This window comes from Electrophorus electricus, chromosome 11 (genome assembly GCF_041902795.1).
Source record: "Electrophorus electricus isolate QZ-2024a chromosome 11, ASM4190279v1, whole genome shotgun sequence".
In the NCBI taxonomy this organism is placed as follows: Eukaryota; Metazoa; Chordata; class Actinopteri; order Gymnotiformes; family Gymnotidae; genus Electrophorus; species Electrophorus electricus.
Window position 1 is genome coordinate 10,114,769 of NC_137507.1, and position 15,232 is coordinate 10,130,000.

The 15,232-nt window shown below is 48.9% G+C and overlaps 1 protein-coding gene across 3 annotated transcripts in view; it reads left to right on the top strand.

The window, feature by feature from the left end:
* The first annotated feature begins 467 nt into the window (after positions 1–467).
* The window catches only part of kcnd2 (potassium voltage-gated channel, Shal-related subfamily, member 2), a 96,401-nt gene continuing 81,636 nt past the window's right edge, over positions 468–15,232 (top strand). For 2 of the 3 annotated variants that reach the window (XR_004776309.2, XM_027018607.3), the window contains exon 1: positions 468–2,782. Coding sequence is in view for 2 of the 3 variants with exons in the window: in XM_027018607.3 (XP_026874408.1) it covers positions 1,671–2,782 (1,112 nt within the window). In the remaining variant the exon portion in view is untranslated. The remainder of the gene's footprint in view (positions 2,783–15,232) is intronic. The other variant, XM_027018606.3, reaches the window with a different exon arrangement.

Consider the following 15,232-nt stretch of genomic DNA (forward strand, 5'->3'; position numbering starts at 1 on the left):
ACGCATTCAAGTGTGAGTGGGGAATAGAATGGGAAAGATCCAATCTTTATTTTTTTTATTTATTTTTTACTGTGGATTATATTTGGATATTTATTGATATTTCTGCATATTTTTGTTTATAGTGCAGCGATATGGCTTGAATGCGTGAAATGGATCTTCTCGGACAGTGCAAAGCCGTAGCCCATCACCCGAATGAGCTTTTTGCATCTTTCATTCAGCACTGACAGCGCGCACTGCACCGCGCGCCTGCCCGCGCCTCCGCTGAAAGCTGTGTCTCCATCTAGCGGCCCTGCATCTGCGCACGTGTCAGCGGCAAAAGGACGAATTGACGTCTCGCGCCACGGAAATATCCGCACTCCCTACGCTTCCCAATAGCCTTTTAGCTCAGGTTACGTATTATCATGACGTGTTACCTTTTTTCTTTTTTCTTTTTTTTGCATTCCTCTTTTTTACTGTGCATCACGGTTTGAATTTGAAAGATGCAAATAACTTTGAACCCCCCTGTGTTTCCATCTTTTTCTTTCCATAAAGTCACATAGATTGCTTCGTACGTTCCATAAGTGAAATTTAACACGCTTACAGTTCAGCCGGTTCAAGAGGGTCCTTGTAGCTCGATTTCATCTATATGAGTTAACCGCTGCCAAGAGCACGTGACTCGCCTCCGATGCGCCGCGAGAGGAACTTGGGCTCTACCGCAGACGCACATCTCGCCACCGGAGTCTCCAGGAGGGGAGGCGGAGGACGTAACTTCAACCGAATCATTTGTTGCTGTCCGGCATCGAACCCAGCCCGGAGCCGCTTTGCTCCCTTTTCTTTGCATGTCGGTGTTTGCAATACAGTTTGTATTTTTTTCCCCCTTCTTTTTTGTACAGGCTTGGGGTAAATTGAGCAGAAGCGAACGAGTGAACAGGGAGAAAAAGGCTTTCGGTTTTTCCCCCCTCGGTTACACACTGAATACACTCTTGAAAGGCTGATCTCGCCGCGCAGTGAACGGACCGCTGTGACGCGTTACCGGAGAGTGTACCGTACCGGCTGTGTTCTGCCCGACTAAAGGCATGCCCCGGGCGCTTGCGACGGATTGTTGCGCCTGCATCGTCGCCCGAAACTAGCTGAGCACTGAACTTGTTGCTGTAAGTATCTCTGGTGACTACGGGGATAAAATTTAGGATACTTTTTATACCCTGTCCGTTTAGCGCCAGGGATACGACGGCGAGTGCTCGAGGACTGCAATCCATGTCCAGTACTTTAGGCATTTCTGCTTTTGAGCACAAGCATATTTACGCGGATGTAAGCGGAATATCCTAGAACATCCGGAAAAGTGGCAAATTCGTTTGATATTTCCGGCGCCGCTCGTGGCTGAGCAGAGAAAGCCTTTGTTTTACGCGCGCATGCAAATCTCTCTTTTTTTTTCTTATTTCTCTTTCCTCAGTTTTTCGAATTTAATGCAGTCTGCCGGTCCAAAACACATTTGGCTGGGTACCGCTATTACTTACGGAATTTGCTAGACGGGGCACCGCGTTGTGTGAACTTTGAGACTAGCGGGTTTTTTTTTTTTTTGCGCGTGTGTGCTTTGTCCTCAGATGTCCATCCGCTGCGTCGTGGATCTGTGAGTGCGTGCGGAAGCATCGATTGCGCGTCATTTGGAACAGCTTAGCGCGCGCGGGGTCACCATGGCGGCCGGCGTCGCAGCATGGCTCCCCTTCGCCCGGGCCGCAGCCATAGGATGGATGCCCGTGGCCAGCGCCCCGATGCCCGCCCCGCCGCGGGACAAGCGGCGGACGCAGGACGGCCTGATCATTCTGAACGTGAGCGGTACGAAGTTCCAGACGTGGAGGAACACGCTGGAGAGGTACCCGGACACGCTGCTGGGCAGCACAGAGCGCGACTTCTTTTACCACGAGGAGACCAACGAGTACTTTTTCGACCGCGACCCCGACATCTTCCGGCACATCCTCAACTTCTATCGCACGGGCAAGCTGCACTACCCGCGCCACGAGTGCATCTCGGCGTACGACGAGGAGCTGGCCTTCTTCGGCATCATCCCGGAGATCATCGGCGACTGCTGCTACGAAGAGTACAAGGACCGGCGGCGGGAGAATGCCGAGCGCATCCAGGACGACGAGGACAACGACAACAGCAACGATCTGGTGCTGCCCGAAATGTCCTTCCGTGAATCCATGTGGCGCGCCTTCGAGAACCCGCACACCAGCACTATGGCACTGGTGTTCTACTATGTCACGGGCTTCTTCATCGCCGTGTCCGTCATGGCCAACGTGGTGGAGACGGTGCCGTGCGGCTCCTCCTTCAACCGGCTGAAGGACGTCTCGTGCGGGGAGCGCTACGCCCTTGCCTTCTTCTGCCTGGACACGGCGTGTGTCATGATCTTCACCGTGGAGTACTTGCTGCGCCTCATCGCTGCACCCAGCCGATACAAGTTCGTGAAGAGCGTGATGAGCATCATCGACGTGGTGGCCATCCTGCCCTACTACATCGGCCTGGTCATGACGGACAACGAGGATGTGAGCGGCGCCTTCGTCACGCTGCGCGTCTTCCGCGTCTTTCGGATTTTCAAGTTCTCGCGCCACTCGGCTGGCCTGCGCATCCTGGGCTACACGCTGAAGAGCTGCGCCTCGGAGCTGGGCTTCCTCCTCTTCTCCCTCACCATGGCCATCATCATCTTCGCCACCGTCATGTTCTATGCCGAGAAGGGCTCCAACTCCAGCAAGTTCACCAGTATTCCCGCCGCCTTCTGGTACACCATCGTCACCATGACGACCCTGGGGTAAGTGCCCATCCTTATGGATCAGTGTCACTCTGTTCCTGGCATTCCTACACCAACAATCTGTGCTGTGGTTGTGGGTGATGTGAGTGAGAACCGAATGAACCAAATTTCACTAATACCACAGGACCTCATCTTAATGCTGCCCAGAGTTCAAAGTTCAAAATAATGTCTGTAACGAGTCTTTAACGTAGAATGTACACTAAGGGCAGGGAAGAGATAAAAAAATTGATATGATTTTGATACATGCACAAATGCGCACACACACACACACACACCTCACACTGTTCGGATGCAGTTCAGTGCACAAAAAAAAAATTTTTCTTCCGTACATTTCTCCACTAAAGACTTTATCTTGTGACACTTGTAGCAGCAGCACAACAGCAAACTCACACATCGTCACAGAGCTGCATGGAAGGCCACTGGTGTAGCTCTAACAGGACACCGCGCTCCATCAAATTACAGTACTGCATCCCCTTTGATACGTACTACGTATGTACATTAGTTCACTTACCCAGTGATGGGGTCTGCCTTCCCCGGTCACTCCCTGCACCCCGCTGCTGTCGCCGCACCGGGCACGCCGGGCGCTGCTCCCGGGACGACTCAGGTGCGAGGCGTTCGGCAGAGCTGTAATCAAACCACACACAAATGGCGCCGTGATCAGCAGAGCGTTTGAAGCGCGGCAGGGTGGCGGCACGCCCGGGCCAAGCCGATAGTCTGCAGATAACGGGTCAGCAGACTATAAGTCTCATTTAAAGCTTTTGGTTTTTAAGTCCTTCGGGGAGGCTTTGGGCAGATTTGTCACGTCGCTTTGCGCTTTTCCCGCCCTTATGTCTGGCTTTCTCTGCTGTCTCTCTTTCATCTCGCTGCCGTTACTGTCCTATTGTCGTCACGTCCGTGTTTCGTGTGAAATATGCTGCCCTCCGACAGAGTCAGAGGCGCTCTGGTCCTTGGTGGGCCGAGCGCATAGTCGAATAATCAAAGAATGGAAGAGCGAGAGAGACAGAGGACGAGTGTTGGAATCTGAGGGTGAGAATGAAAGGATGAGGATGAAAGAAGAAGGCACGGAGAGACCGTTCTGGGGGAAGGACAGGAACGGCACGTCTGGATGCGCCTTCTGGGTTTTTCGAGCCCTTCTCGGCTGTCGCACAGGGTGGCGTGAGTACAGGAAACACAGCCCAGGTCCTGCGCTCGGCACCGAGCTAATGGCCGGGTTCTGTGGGCGTTCGGATGGATGGTTGTGTTTCTGGGGAAGGGGAGCTGACTCACTCGCTGGTAACGGACTGTGTCTCCTTAACAGCCCTGCAGCAGCAGAGAGTCTTTGCACCACGACCCTTCCTTTCATCTCTGGCCTGGGCCTGCCGGGGCAGAGGCCACGCAAATGAGAGCCCCGAGGGTGCCCGGCGCGAGGGACGCCCACCCCGGGCGCGGAATCTCGAGACGCCCGCAGGCGCGGCAACCTGCTGCATGCTCCTATTTAGCCTCATAAAAGCAGATCTGCTCGGGGTTGGAAAACCGAGACGGGTCTTCTTATCGGCTCCTCACTGTCTCCTCGTTTCTCACAACTCCCTTGGACTGGCTCTTGTAGGCCTCCTTAGAGGAGCATGATCAGACCCATTGAAAAGTGTAGTGTCCTTAATGGCAAATACAGCCATCAGTGTCCTCTTCTCAGACTTAATCCATTCCGGCGCGGCATGCGTGCGTGCACACGAATCCTCTTTCTATTCCCAGCCCTCCACGTAATCGCACCAAACGCCTGTCTTCCCTTCCTCGTGCCTCGGACACACTCTAAATCTCCATATCCCTTTTTTTAATGTTGCATTTAGCCAGACGTGCGGGTAGGGTGACTCAGATGGGTGTGTGACCGGTGGGGGATGTGACGAGCACAGGCACCCGTTGCGTCCATTAGCCCGAGCAGAGCAGTGGCTGTGCGTGTCCCGAGCGGCGAGGAAGCTACTCTGGGACGTGGGTTGGAACGGCATGCGACCGCTTGGACGCCGCTGTAGATTTAAGCCCGGCCCTCGCTCGCTTCCGGCTGCTTGGCTACCGTGTGCGCTGTATTTACCGAGTGCCGTTAGAACACAAAAACTAAAAGCACCCAAAGCAAGCATTCGGCTCTTTGTTGCCACCCGTTCACGCTGTGCAACACACTGCAGGGGAAGTGGGTGGAGGTCTATTGGACCTCGATGGAGAGCCATTGAGCTGGCCCAGTGTTGCCGTGTTCGGTGTGCCGTGGCCTGGTTGAGTAACGCAGACTTGTTCAGGTCTGTGCTCCCCTGAAAACACTCCCGCACACTCACCAGTCATGCTGGTCTGCCCAGTTTGCTCCTGGATCAAGCCAGGCTCTTATCTCTGCCTGTCCAAAAACCTGTTGCTAGGTCCACAGCTTGCATTAAAGAGCTTTGCATCCACATCGCCTCACCCTGTTGCTGTGGCCATGTGAAATGGAGGACATGGCCACAGGATGATGTGACTTTAGCTTTCTTTAATTGAGACTGTCCTTGGGATCTCTGGAACGCGCCCAATGTCATGTTCTCAGCCATGTCTTATGCTAGAGGTTCGTGTGCGGCATATGGCACCGGTCGTGGTGGCATGCCCCTTAAAGGACCGTCAAGACTGACCCCACGCCTGCCAGCAAGCTGCTTTCAGCGTCTTGGCCCACTGCGTCCACTCCTGTTGAATGGGTTCATTGGGTATGGGGGTCTCATGTACAGATCTGGCACAGACTCTTGCTAATGGACTCATTTCTGGCCACGGCCAAGTCAACCCAGCTCAATTAAATTATCGCCATTTTAATTGGCTTATTCACTGTCAAACGGCATCTATTAGGCAAGCAGCTGTCAGAGCTAAAGACATGCAGAGGGGAGCGAGAGAGAGAGAGAGAGAGAGAGAGAGAGAGAGGTGAAAGGTGAAAGCGAGCAATGCATTAAATGTAAGTGCGTCGGCTGCAGTGAGTATCCATTTTATATTAAATGCCAGCAGTTTCTGTCCTATAGCCACCAGTGGTTATACAGACCACAGTGGTTCATCCTACCCCCCCCCCTCTCTCTCTCTCTCCCTCTCGCGTTATCATTGTCTCTTTCCATAGTCTTTTACTATCCCTCCACTGCAGGGTTCATAAAGTGGCATAATTAAGGTAAATTACAGAGACAGCCATAAACGCCCTAATGGAGTTGAGTGGAGAGTTCATCCAACCCTTATTAAGTATCTTTCCCTGGATCAGCGTCGGCCAGCCCACCAACTGTTCCTCAGCTCTCCATCTCGGCCTAGCTCAAGACTACCGACCTGGCCTTTGGTCACGCCGGAGGCCGGGGGGTGAGCTGGTGGGTGTGGCCCTGTAGCCAGTCTCCGCGGGGGCTGCCAGGGAACTCCGTCAGGATCGCACGCGCCCGGGTCAACGGGAACGCCGAGCTCCTGAGAGGCGATACAAAGCATCAGGGTTGTGGTGGCTGGTAGCGCTGCATGATACTGGAAAAAACTGACATTGCAAGAATTTTTTTCTGCATTATATATTGCGATATATTAAAGAAATACAGGCATTTTCATCAGATTTCACTGAAGGTCAATGATCCAACACGTCATGATATTAATGATGCGTGTTTCTTACCCTGAATAAGGGGATCGTCTGGGAATGACGAAGGAGGGGATTAGAAAGGCCACGAGAGTACAGGAAGCTGTACCTTTGGTTAAAACAGAGCATCTAAGGACGCTTCAATATCACACGAGGGAATTAGCATGAGTGACACAATGGGTCATTTAACATTTTATTTCAGAATTAAAACCTCTTTAAAGTAGTAAACATGATTAATACAAAACTATACAAATAACAGAAAACAGATTGTAAGTTGCAAACAGTTGCAAACTTACAAGTTGCAAACAGCAAAATCAAGTTGCAAACAGCGACCTTTCCGTTGAAAAATTATGAATTACTTTTTGCTATAATAATAAAGTGGATGGTCAGACGTATGTAGAGTTCGTTATAGCTGCACAATCCTCCACTTGCGATAGCTCCGTTTGCGCCTGCGCTTCTACAGCTCTGATGAGAATTTGAGAAGAACACGCGTCTTGTTATTACAGACCGCTTGGCAAGCGACCTGATCGTGCTGTTACAACCCTCTTTGATAACTGACATGGCACCATGTCTTTCTCGAGGTGGAAAGTTATTGCGTCAGTTATTTCTCTCTGTCGTTTGAAACTTTTTTCATATGGTGAAACACTGGCAAAGGCATCCGATCGAGGTTTTTTTTAGAATCCAGATCTGACTTTGCACTCGTCATACAGACTCGCGTGGTGCCGATGCGAACGGTCACATTAACCGTGACGCCTGGTGTTGTGTCAACAACCGCAAGACACTGTCGAGAAACGACCTGTTTTTGGACAACATTTTGGACTTTTTTTAGTCAAAATAATTTCATACATCTGGCACTGATTTTATTCTTGCAACAAAACCGCTCATTTCCAGATTGTGGTGAATGAGTGTGTCTTTGGTTGATGGTCAGAAATGATCGGATGTACCGCCAATCTACACGGGAGTAAACTCAACCTTGTTGTCCCGCTTCCTCCCCACTAACCTGCCTCTGCTTCTCCTGCTTCGCCCGCCGTGTTTTGCTTGTCTTGTTACGGGTCATTCTGGACGTATGCCGCGGTTTGCCCGCCTGTTTAGTTCCATTCTCTGGCTTGCCAGAGAATGTGCAGTTCGTGTTTCGCCCTCACTAAACGTCGCTCTTCTCAGCGTTTGCAGAACGTCTTTCATGTGCGCGTTTCTACAACCAGCCTGCCTCCGACCACATATTGGCCAGATATAATCTGCCGCTGGTAGATGTGTAATGGAAAATGAGAACAGTGCGAATTTTACTTTTGTGTCAAGTAGCAAAAAAGTTATAGCATGACGTGTTTGAATCAGCTTTCAGAGACGTTGCACGTCATTGCAAAAAAAAAATAGAAATTAAAAAAATCGCAAGTCCTGCAGTGTGACATCGCGCTGCTAAAACGATATATTATGCAGCCCTAGTGGTAGAGTCTGGGGTGAGGGGCATGAAAGGGGTTCGTCAGGGTGTCTGCGAGCCGCCCTGGCGTGGGATTACCCTCATTAGCACGGCCTGATCTGCCAGTGCATGCTGCATCGCCGCTTCCAAGAATGCCAGTAACGACAGCTGTATTATTGATGACCTCCTTTCTGCTGCTCGTGTCCTGACACACACCCAAGCACACCAAGGCCGGCGGTTCCTTCCTGTAGAAACTCGAACATGAAAGAATTTAAATAGATCCAATTAGCGAGCGCTTAGCCGGCGCCAAACGCCCGACCCTGGATTACAGCTGGTTCGTGCATGCGTCTTTTCAGAGCTGGCTGACTGGAGCGTTGCATCGCTTTAGCGCGAGCGCACGGCAGCACAAGGGAATGTGAGCGTCTGAGCGTCTGAGCGTCTGTGCTGCGCTGAGTGGCTGCGGGCTGGTGTGGAAGTAGATGAGTTCAGGGTTATATATGAAGGATTTGCACATTAGCTCGCGCATCGTGAAACAAAGAGTGTATAATGAAGTAATTAAAGTCCTTTTGTCATGTGCAATAACCCCTGCGGAGCTCATGTGAGACTGCAGGAATCTACGCCCATATCGCTCCCTTACCATCATCTAGCGTTGAGGAGCTAATTGGACTCCTCCTTGGACTCCCCTCGCTCTCATCTTTCTCTCTCTCTCTCTCTCTCCCCTTTTTCTTTCTGTCACATTGTTTAAATAGGTTTAAATGTGTGGAGAAGAGAAAATACCCAATCACAGCTCAAATGAACCTCACCGTTGGAGGGTGATGCCTTTGTGCCTTCGCGTGCCCTCTGCACCGTGAGAAGGAGCCTGTGTGTGAGTACAGGCTGACACCTGTCCGTGGGCAGCCCCTGCCTCTCTGCCGGACCCCAGCACACACCATCCCCGGCAGGCTGTATGTGCTGCGCACGCTGCCAAATGCTATCGCTGCACGGCGTTAGCACTCGTAGCGCCATGGCGATGGGTGATGAGCTGGTACAGCAGTGTTGCTGGCCTTTGTACACATCTCAGTTTCACTAGTGGTATGACTTCACACTAGTATCCAGACAGCAGTCCTCCTGTGGTTATAACGGCTCGGAGGACGGCTCATATCAGCTGTGCATGGAAATGGCTCAATGGTGAACTCTGACTGTATGCCTCTACAAGGCTGCCGATTCTAATCATGCAGTGGAGTGTAAATAATAAACGTTTTGGATGTGTCTCGTAATATCCGTAATGAAAACAGTTTTGTTTTCCACTGTCCTGGTTTAACACAGGGATTTTTGGACTGGCTGTTGTCATGGAGGTTTAGTGGTGCCTTGAGCTGCATCCTGAGTGCAATAATTGATTCCTGAATGCAGTCCAAGTCTGGTCTTAATGCATGTCAGGGAAACATACCTCTGAGTCAAAACATTAATCCTCGCAACAGCCAAAGGACAATATAAAAGTCCTAAATGAGTTTTAATGTCATCACAGTTTTTCAATCAAAATAACTAAAAGCCTTACTGTGGAGATATATAGGCCTGGAGCTGATGTTGGTACCCAACGCCAGTGTGCATGTGGGCACAAGCTGAATTCGTCATTTTTGCTATAAATGAAAAGACTGTGTCCCCTAGGCAAGCTGCTCCTACAAACTAACAATCTAAAAGCAAATCTCTGTGTATACATCAATAACTGGGATGCTAGATATTTTGAATTAACAACACAATCACTGATACGTAGTGTGGACATGGGTAGGTGGGGCAGAATTTTGGTTTGGACCACAGATGTGTCAGGAAGAGTCCAAGATGGCCCTGAGCCATGGGGAAGACTGGGTAAAGAGAAGCAGTTGTACCAGTCAGACTGAATTCAGTCTGCAAATTTGCAAATCTGGAGTGCACAGCCATTGGGAATGTTCTTAGAGTGCACAGCCATTGGGAATGTTCTTGGAGTGCACAGCCATTGGGAATGTTCTTGGAGTACACAGCCAGTGGGAATGTTCTTGGGAGTACACAGCCAGTGGGAATGTTCTTGGGAGTGCACAGCCAGTGGGAATGTTCTTGGGAGTGCACAGCCAGTGGAAATGTTCTTGGGAGTGCACAGCCAGTGGGAATGTTCTTGGGAGTGCACAGCCATTGGGAATGTTCTTGGAATGCACAGCCATTGGGAATGTTCTTGGAGTGCACAGCCAGTGGGAATGTCTTTGGAGTGCACAACCAGTAGGAATGTCCTTGGAGTGCACAGCCAGTGGGAATGTTCTTGGAATGCACATCCAGTGGGAATGCTCTATTTAGGTTTGAGGATAAAACTGCAAAGATGTCCAGAAGATTATCCTCTTTGCCTTGAGAAAGCTCTTCCTGTCATTTTGTACCATAAGAAATATTTATTCAATTCATATTAACTGCAGCCTTGCTCATCCTTTCCACAGTTTGCTCAGCATCTCACTGTGTCTGCAATACACTCTAGCAGCAGAAAATCAGCATCACATAGTCAGAATATCAGTATTACATAGAATATCAGTATTATATAGTCAGAATATCAGTATTATATAGTCAGAATATCAGCAATATGTAGTCAGAATATCAGTATTATATAGTCAGAATATCAGCATTATATAGTCAGAATATCAGTATTACATAGAATATCAGTATTATATAGTCAGAATATCAGCATTACATAGTCAGAATATCAGCATTATTTAGTCAGAATATCAGCATTACATAGTCAGAATATCAGCATTACATAGTCAGAATATCAGCAATATGTAGTCAGAATATCAGCAATATGTAGTCAGAATATCAGTATTACATAGTCAGAATATCAGCATTATTTAGTCAGAATATCAGCATTATTTAGTCAGAATATCAGCATTACATAGACTATCAGTGTTACATAGTCAGAATATCAGCACTTTGAGCTCTTGCACCATGTTCTTCGTTTGTGTGTGTGTATGTGTGTGTGTGTATGTGTGTGTGCGCTTGTGTGTGCGTGCTCGGGCATGTATTCTGGCTCTGCCTCTGACACACAGACACATGAAAGGCAACTGTAACACAAAAGGCAACTGTAACACACCTTTAGGGGACCTTTATTTAACCTAACATTTACATAACCTCTGTTAGTGTGTGTGTGTGTGTGTGTGTGTGTGTGTGTGTGTGTGTGCGTGTGTGTGTGTGTGTGGCTGGGCAGTGGAAGAACTTGGCAGCACTAGGCAGACCCAGACTTCCTAAGGTCACTGGACACTGTATTCCACCCACTCTCCACAGAGGCAGAGAGACCTAGATCCTTAAAACCGTGTGTGTATGTGTGTGTGTGTTTGCGCACACGTTTCATCTCCTCCTGCATGACTGTCCTAGGCTTTACGGGACTACCTGGACTAACTGATTCTGCTTCATTCTGCTTCCGTTCTGTCCATCACTCCACAGATAAGGAATGAATGTAAACAGGATGTGCATGCAGGAGAGTGCAGGACCAGGGTGGAGCCCTCGAGGCTCAGACTCCTGCGGGGCCGACGCGCTTTTACAAGCTTTAATAACCGCCTGTAACGGGGGGTTTCAGAAAATGGACTAATGAGCAGGAAGAAGTGTGTGTGTGGAGGGGGAATGATGTCACATTTTGGCTGTTATGTGGATTCAGTTTTTCATTAGGATGTCTGAATGGAAAGAACTGGACAGAGAGAGAGAGAGAGAGGCAGGGTCAGAGAGGAAGGAGGAGAAAGAGGGAGAGTTCACTGTTAATCAAGATGAACGGTATTTAATGTGAGCAGGAATGGCTGTGGTCAGTCTCGGTCTGGCTTCCTCCAGCGTACATCGATTAAGTCTCAGTAGGAACTACACACAGAGTCCTGAAGCAGAGAGGCTAGCTCCACTACAACGGCGCAGTCTTGGGAAGAGACGAGCCAGACATGCTGAGAATAAACGGGCATGTCCTACCTACAGCACTGTGTGTGTGTGTGTGTGGCTTCACTCTATTTAGTACGTTTGACCTGTTTTAGAAATATTCTTGGACAAGGATGTAGAAAGAGAATGGCGTGAGAAAAATAGAACTCATCTGTGCGCTTCCGTATTTATTCAGGGGTTACCTCACGTGGATATCAGCTAACGTGACATTATGAGCATCCAAAGATACAGTCAGTAGAAACATACGTGTTTCCATCTGGGAGTTTTGTTTAACCTGCATGCTCGTCCTGGGAACGTGTCCTGTTAGCGTGTCTTCAGAGATCAGAGGTCTTCCGGGCTTCCAGTGTGCTCTGTGCACACCAGTCTGTTCAGCATCACCCTCAAGGTGAACCTGCTCGGCTGCCTGTTTGTTGATCTTTGTGATTTGGGCTCAAATGGAGTGAATCAGTGGCAGGACATTGTGTAACCATTGCAAGTCAGGCAGAACACACACACAAACACATACACACACACACACAGCCATTAGTAGACCTAAGACTCATGGCTTACTTTAAAAGGATGCATTGGCAGGTTCCATTTTAGATCCAAAGCTTAAGGACTGTAGCCGTGTGGTCACATGCGTTTATTTTTGCATCTTCCCAGGATGTCAGGAGTTTTTTTCAAGAGTATTTTACCAGGAATATATTGTCAGGAGTGTTTTGTCAGGAGTGATTTGTCAGGAGTATTGTTTCAGGAGTATTTTGTGTGGAGTATTGTGTCAGGAGTATTTTGCCTGGAGTATTTCATCTAGAGTATTTTGTGTGGACTATTTTGTCAGGAGCATTTTGTGTGGAGTATTGTGTCAGCAGTATTTTGGGTGGAGTATTGTGTCAGCGGTATTTTGTGTGGAGTATTGTGTCAGCGGTATTTTGTGTGGAGTATTGTGTCAGCGGTATTTTGTGTGGAGTATTGTGTCAGCGGTATTTTGTGTGGAGTATTGTGTCAGCAGTATTTTGTGTGGAGTATTGTGTCAGCAGTGTTTTGTGTGGAGTATTGTGTCAGCAGTGTTTTGTGAGGAGTATTGTATCAGGAGTATTTTGTGTGGAGTATTGTGTCAGGAGTATTTTGTGTGGAGTATTGTGTCAGGAGTATTTTGTGTGGAGTATTGTCAGCAGTGTTTTGTGTGGAGTATTGTGTGGAGTATTTTGATGGTCCAAAGTGCTCTTTTTGTACAGGTTTTGGTCTATTTTAATGCCTTTTAAGAAACAGTGACTTTTCAGCCGGATATTATGATCCATTTTAATAGAATAACAAAACAGTGACATGCTACTGCAGTGAATCCAGCTGGTAGCAATTATCTTATATGAACCAGTCATTTCAAATCCAGTTTAATGCAGTTTCCAGTCTCTTGCATGTGAAGAAGGTTTTGCTCAGTGCCCAAAGCCTCTCTGTCTGGCCAGGCAGTGGGTGGTTTACACTACTTTTTCTACAGATTCACTCTTTTACATGATTGAGGATTTATTTTTCCTTCAGAATCATTTTTGTAGGTTTTTCTTTTTAAAGCCTTGACTACCCCGCTAGTGGTGCCATGCTGGGAGCAGGTCCACACATCTATAGCAGCTGCCACCAGAGGAGAGTGCTGGTGGGTGTAATCTCTCCACATTTCCACGTGTGGCCATTCACCATACCATTCCTGTGCTTATATTCCGAGATAATCCTGCTGTTACTCCACAGAAGGCGGGTTGGCGATGAATATGGTGGATGTCAGGGTGGAGAGGAATATAGTGGATGTCAGGGTGGAGAGGAATATAGTGGAGGTCGGGGTGGAGATGAATATAGTGGAGGTCACGGTGGAGATGAATATAGAGGAGGTTAAGGTGGAGATGAATATAGTGGAGGTCAGGGTGGAGATGAATATAGTGGAGGTCAGAGTGGAGATGAATGTCAGGGTGGAGATGAATGTAGTGGAGGTCGGGGTGGAGATGAATATAGTGGAGGTCACGGTGGAGATGAATATAGTGGAGGTCGGGGTAGAGATGAATATAGTGCAGGGCAGGGTGGAGATGAATGTCGGGGTGGAGATAAATATAGTGGAGGTCGGGGTGGAGATGTATATAGTGGAGGGCAGGGTGGAGATGAATGTCGGGGTGGAGATAAATATAGTGGAGGTCAGGGTGGAGATGAATATAGTGGAGGTCAGGGTGGAGATGAATGTCAGGGTGGAGATGAATATAGTGGAGGTTGCGGTGGAGATGAATATAGTGGAGGTCAGGGTGGAGATGAATATAGTGGAGGTCGGGGTGGAGATGAATATAGTGGAGGTCACGGTGGAGATGAATATAGTGGAGGTTGCGGTGGAGATGAATATAGTGGAGGTCATGGTGGAGATGAATATAGTGGAGGTCAGGGTGGAGATGAATATAGTGGAGGTCAGGGTGGAGATGAATATAGTGGAAGTTGCGGTGGAGATGAATATAGTGGAGGTCATGGTGGAGATGAATATAGTGGAGGTCAGGGTGGAGATGAATATAGTGGAGGTCGGGGTGGAGCTGAATATAGTGGAGGTCAGGGTGGAGATGGATGTCAGGGTGGAGATGAATATAGTGGAGGTCAGGGTGGAGATGGATGTCAGGGTGGAGATGAATATAGTGGAGGTTAGGGTGGAGATGAATATAGTGGAGGTCAGGGTGGAGATGAATATAATGGAGGTCGGGGTGGAGCTGAATATAGTGGAGGGCAGGGTGGAGATGAATATAGTGTAGGTCGGGGTGGAGCTGAATATAGTGGAGGGCAGGGTGGAGCTGAATATAGTGGAGGTCGGGGTGGAGCTGAATATAGTGGAGGGCAGGGTGGAGCTGAATATAGTGGAGGGCAGGGTGGAGCTGAATATAGTGGAGGTCGGGGTGGAGCTGAATATAGTGGAGGTCGGGGTGGAGCTGAATATAGTGGAGGTCGGGGTGGAGCTGAATATAGTGGAGGGCAGGGTGGAGATGGGGCTGGTAATAGGAGAGTGATTGAAATGGAGGGAAAGAGCGAAAGACGGAGAGAAGAACGTTTAGAGTGTTATATGTCACTGGAACATGTTTCCCTGAAGACACAGAATCCACTTACCATCGACTGTCCTCTCTCTGGCCGTCTCCCACTCTGTTAGACGGCCTATAATCACACACACACACACACACACACACGCACACACACACCCATGCACACACACCACACCTGAAAGTCATAGCACCTTGTGTGGCTATGTTAAATGAACTGCCAGTCACAGCAAACACACTCAAGTGCCGTCATCGCATACACATGAGAAATGGGATTGGTTAAAGCATGTTGATACAAACAAACACACACACACACACACACACACACACACACACACACACAGACACACACATGCAGGAACTCATACACAGCTGAACACACCCACTCTTAACACCTGGCACTGTGAGAATGTAGTGCTTTTTAGAGGTGCGTGGAGAGGTTGCTTAGGTTGTGCTCCTTAATCCTACATGAGTCTGATGGAAGATGGTAGGAGGAGGTGAGGGTGCGTGCGTGCGTGCGTGCGTGTGTGTGTGTGTCTGTGTGT